Source organism: Mytilus californianus, unplaced genomic scaffold (genome assembly GCF_021869535.1).
Source record: "Mytilus californianus isolate M0D057914Y unplaced genomic scaffold, xbMytCali1.0.p SCAF_4, whole genome shotgun sequence".
Classification (NCBI taxonomy): Eukaryota; Metazoa; Mollusca; class Bivalvia; order Mytilida; family Mytilidae; genus Mytilus; species Mytilus californianus.
In genome coordinates this window covers 29,076,404-29,081,885 of record NW_026262690.1, presented here as the reverse complement: position 1 = coordinate 29,081,885, position 5,482 = coordinate 29,076,404, and the positions used below count along the sequence as shown (strand labels likewise).

The 5,482-nt window shown below is 37.3% G+C and overlaps 1 protein-coding gene across 1 annotated transcript; it reads left to right on the top strand.

The window, feature by feature from the left end:
* The first annotated feature begins 415 nt into the window (after nt 1–415).
* Nucleotides 416–1,018, top strand: LOC127736899 (uncharacterized protein DDB_G0271670-like). Its single transcript, XM_052247464.1, has one exon. The coding sequence runs from the start codon at nt 416–418 to the stop codon at nt 1,016–1,018; it is 603 nt and encodes a 200-aa protein (XP_052103424.1).
* Nucleotides 1,019–5,482: the final 4,464 nt, after the last annotated feature.

Genomic DNA, 5,482 nt, shown 5'->3' with positions numbered 1-5,482 from the left:
TTGAATACTAAAACTGTCCTACCATGTATAGGTATGACATGTATTACTAATTAACTAAGTTTTACGACTCTTTGTATATGTGTTGAGTTGTAAAAATATTAATAATTATAATGATAGGTCCATAATTATTTATCCCTTTCTTATGATTGTTATTCTATTTTTTTATAGAGTAAATGGATGTGTGTTATATGTGAAGACATGACATTTGAAAAGAGGTGGTTTCTGGAGCGACACATATTAGAAAGGCACTCAGACTTTGCCTGGAAGTGTCCAGAATGTAAAAAAACTGTTCCAAAGACGTAATACCAACCATGGGTGCAAGGTACATGAAAATCAAATGATCTGTTTTCAAAACAGCACCGGACGTAGGGGAAAAGATGCCGAAGAAGACCTGGAGAAATTTAAAAGAGATGAAATGCCGAAGAAAATAAGGTTGGTTGATAATAATGGGAATGAGGTTGAAGTTGTATCTAGACGTAACAGATATGCTAGATCCGAGATAGGTGACACCAGCAATAAAAGTACATGTAATAGTAAGAGAGGAAGTTCGTTGAAAGAAACATCCAGAGAAAGGACAGATATAGAGAACAAAGAAAATAACAACATCTCAGGGCCAACTCCTGCAAAAGTTAGTAAGCCCTCAGAGACAAAAGAACAAAAGCTGAAGAAAATCAAAGATGTTATTCAAGATCTAATGAGTGAGAGTGGTGAGACAATAACAATTTGTTTAGAACCGGAAGCAGATAAAACAGAAGGAAAGAGTCAAATCTTAGAGGAAGTCGAACTGCATGTATCAGAAAAAGAAGTGAGCACATTAGAAATAGCAGATAAATCTCACATGAGTTCATCCTCATCAACAACCTCATCCGGATCGTCGTCTAGCTCGTCAAGCTCATCAGGGACAGTCAAGAAATCAACTCCAGCTAGTATGTCACAAAAGGCAGAGAACGTCGTGGTAAAACCTCTTGATACTGAAATTGAACCAATAAGAAATGTTGAGTTTTCAGCTAAGACATAATTGGTTGAAACCTTCCTACAATCCCTACAGGACACACAGGAAAACACACTTACTCTCAACGTTGGAGGGATGAAGGTAGAGACAAGTAAAAACACCCTTAGAGCCGACCCTTCTTGTGTGTTCGCCTTGATGTTGCAGCCTTTAAGTCCGTTCCGTCCTTCTAATAACGTCTACTTCTTCGATCGAGACCCTGCTCACTTCAAGATAATCCTTAACTATTTGAGGAACAATTGTACCGTGGAAAAAAGATATCTCCCTAGGGAGCATGTCTATTTGTACGAGCTGCTCCAGGAGGCAAAATTCTATAAACTGTCTGGACTTGTTACAACAGTACAGGAGAGACTAAATGATTTGTGTGCATGTAAACTGAGTAACTTCTAAACTTTGTTGTTGATTTTGGATAGATTTTGACGTTTGTTGTTGATATAATTAGTAAAATTTATCTTGTGAATGAAAAATATCTTTGTTGTTAAACCCACATAGTACTGACATACTGTGAGCTCGATGAAGAATGACCAAGAATAGTAGAGTTTTTTTTTTTTTTTTAAATAGTATTTCCTAAACATTATAAATCAGCTCACCAAGCTAATATATTTGGGGACCAAATCCTTAAGGAAGGGGGCAATGTTATGCCGGCTCCCCGTATTTATTCAGTGTTGTTTTGATATGCATTTTTCGTCGTTGTTATGATCCATAACCAGAAGTTGGTTGTCAAAAGTGTTTGATAAGTCAGGAGATGCTTATGCTTGTACTTATAAAACTATTATCTCGGATGACTTTTAAACCTGTGGAGTATTGTTTTTGAGACATGTAACGTTTATTTTCGAACTGTTGGAAAGTGAAAGTAGGCCATAGATTTTTATTTACGGTTGTAAATAATAATAATATTGTGATTCATGTTGTTCTATTTTTTACATCTTATTATTTTTCCTGTTTGGGTTTCGTTTGATTATGATTGCTAATTGCACGGAGCATTTGGAGACTTTAAATAACTCTCGTTCCGATTTTTAAGGTTTGTCACCGATATAGGTGATACTTACTTGTTTGATGTGTTTTAGTTAAAATGTTCGTTATCTGTTCACTATCGATTGCAAGATACAGTAGTTTGTATCTGTTTTTACCCATCACAAATGTTTTCAAAGCTTTTAGTTGCATTTTAAACACATAAATTATATTTATTCGTGAAGAACATTGCATTGTTTACAATTGCATCACTGTTAAGGGAATATCCCTAATAAGAGTGATGGATTGTGATTGAATGTCATTATATAAGCGCAACTCTCATTGGTCAATTTGGAATATAAATACGTGTGGTTGGCTGCATCAAGGGAGATAGCTCGCATTACTTGAGATAGTAAAATCAAAGAGATAGAGCACTGGAAGTAGAAACTAAATAGAATTATGTCTGATGTTATGAGTATAAAAGTTAGTATTGTGAAATAATAATATTATTTTAATAAGTAAAAGGTGACGGTGACTAATATAAGTCCCGGTGATTAAATCTCGGTGACGGTGACTAATCTCGGTGACGGTGACGGTGACTAAAAACTGTCGGTGACGGTGACTATAACTGTCGGTGACGGTGACTAAATAATTTTGTCACCAGATTTGGAGTTGATGAATTCACGTGTGTAAGTTACTGTTGATATAGCTATAGTTATTGAGGTAGTGACATAAATAGTTTATGGAGAAGCATATGTATGTTTTATGAACAGTTTGGCAAAGGTCAGGCTTTTTATCTTGTTTGGTTAAAATTAGTTATGGATATGATAGTTACCTTTGTATAAAGGACTAGTTGTAAAGAAATGCTATGTTATGAGTAGTATTCACATTCGTGTTAATTGTTGTTAGACCAACCATACCAGGGGCCACTGACCAGTGACAGAACCGAGAGTCCAGCCTTCCCCCAGTATTTTATTTCGTTAATAAAATGTTGAACTTTATAAATTATTATCTTTTACTTTAATAAACCTCACGAAAACCGAATTATACTAGCACACTGATATAAATATATATATTTATATATTTTTCCTTCGTCCTATTTCGGGTTTAGATCGGTGGTTTTAATTAAGACACCTTTCTCGACCTCTAATAGATCCCTTTTTACGTGATCCTGTGATCTCTGGTGGCCGACTCTAACGTCAGAGAGGCAGCGTTACAATATCCCTGATGGTCCAGGAGATTTTGGTATGCCCATGATGGTCCAGTAGATTAGGGTATATCCCTGATGGTTCAGGAGGTAAAGGTATATCCCTGGTGGTCAAGAAGATTTTGGTATGCCCATGATGGTCTAGTAGATTAGGGTATACCCCTGATGGTCTAGAAGATTTGGGTATACCATTGATTTTCCTTATTTACACATGAACATAATTGTTATACATACTTTATGCATATCACTACAATTCTTATGAGGAATAATATTATACATAAGCAAAAGATATACGACGGTTTAATAGACAATAATCAATTACGTTATTAACGAATGTAATAATTAACAAGCTAAAATAATTTTGACATAGATATTGCATAGATAGTACATATTTTTAATTTATATATACATATATTGTCATCTTTGTTGTTATGGCAATAAAAGAGTCCAGGGGTTCCAGAAGTTCTCCGCCCTACTGAGTCTTTTATTTTATAAAATATCATTTTTTTTCAATCTACTAGTATAAGTTTTCTTTTTGAATTATATTTAATCGTTTTTTTGTTAGAATACTAAGTAAACCCAAATCTATATTAAAAGTTAGTTCTATCTCTAAACTTATATATATCCAGGCCTTCCCATAATTTTGATATATACGGACAAGCCCATAATATATGTTCTATTTTTTCGACTCCTCAACACCTAAAACTGCACATATTTGTATCTTTCACTTTTGTTTTGAACAGAAATTCGTTCGTTCCTAAAATTCGATGTTTACTCCTGATGGTCCGGTTGATTTGGGAATATCCCTGATGTTCCAGAAGAGGGACGAAAGATACCAGAGGGGCAGTCAAACTCATAGATCGAAAACAAACTGACAACGCCATGGCCAAAAATAAAAAGACAAACAGACAAATAATAGTACAGATGACACAACATAGAAAACCAAAGACTAAGCAACACGAACCCCACCAAAAACTTGGGGTGATCTCAGGTGCTCCGGAAGGGTAAGCAAATCCTGCTCCACATGTGGCACCCGTCGTGTTGCTTATGTTATTACAAATCCGGTAAATAGTCTAAGTCGGTAAGTCACATTCGTGAAAAGGGAGGGTATTGTAGTTACGTCATAAGGAACATATCCGATATTATCGGTGAAACGGTTATTCCATAACGGTCAACCAACTCGTGATGGCGTCCGTAAAATTTACGAAGGGATGACTTCAACTTGACCATTTGGAACTCTTGGTTAAATAGCTTCCTTTGATACGGGGTATACCCAAATCTCCTGGATCATCAGGGGTATACCCAATTCTCCTGAACCATCAAGGGTACACCCAAGTCTCCTTGACCATCAGGGGTATACCAAATTCTCCCGAACCATCAAGGATACACCCAAATCTCCTTGACCATCAGGAGTGTACCCAAATCTCCTCGATCATCAGGAATATACCAAATCGTCTGGAAAATCAGTGGTATACCCAAATCTTCTGGACCATCAGGATATACCCGTCTATCAAGGACCATATGGGGTATACCCAAATCTCCTGGATATTCAGGGGTATACCCAATTCTCCCAAACCATCAAGGGTATACCCAAATCTCCTTGACCATCAGGGGTGTACCCAAATCTCCTCGATTATTAGGGATATACCCAAATCGTCTGGAATATCAGTGGTATACCCAAATCTACTTGATCATCAGTGATGTATCCTTATATCCTGGACCATCAGGAATATACCAAAATCTCCTGCACGTAAGGATACATCACTGATGATCCAGGAGATTTGGGTACACCCCTGATGGTCAAGGAGATTTGGGTGTGCCCTTGATGGTACAGGAGAATTGTGTTCACCACTGATGGTCAAGGAGCTGTGGGTATACCCCTGGTGGTCCAGGAGATTTGGGTATATTCCTGATGGTCCAGGATATAAGGATACATCGCTGATGATCCAGTAGATTTGGGTATACCACTGATATTCCAGACGATTTGGGTATATCCCTGATGATCGAGGAGATTTGGGTACACCCCTGATGGTCAAGGAGATTTGGGTGTACCCTTGATGGTTCGGGAGAATTGGGTATACCCCTGATGGTCAAGGAGATTTGGGTGTACCCTTGATGGTTTAGGAGAATTGGGTATACCCCTGAATACCCAGGAGATTTGGGTATACCCCATATGGTCCTTGATAGACGGGTATATCCCTGATGGTCCAGAAGATTTGGGTATATTCCTGATGGTCTAGGATATTAGGATACATCACTGATGATCCAGTAGATTTGGGTAAACCACTGATTTTCCAGACGATTTGGTATACCTC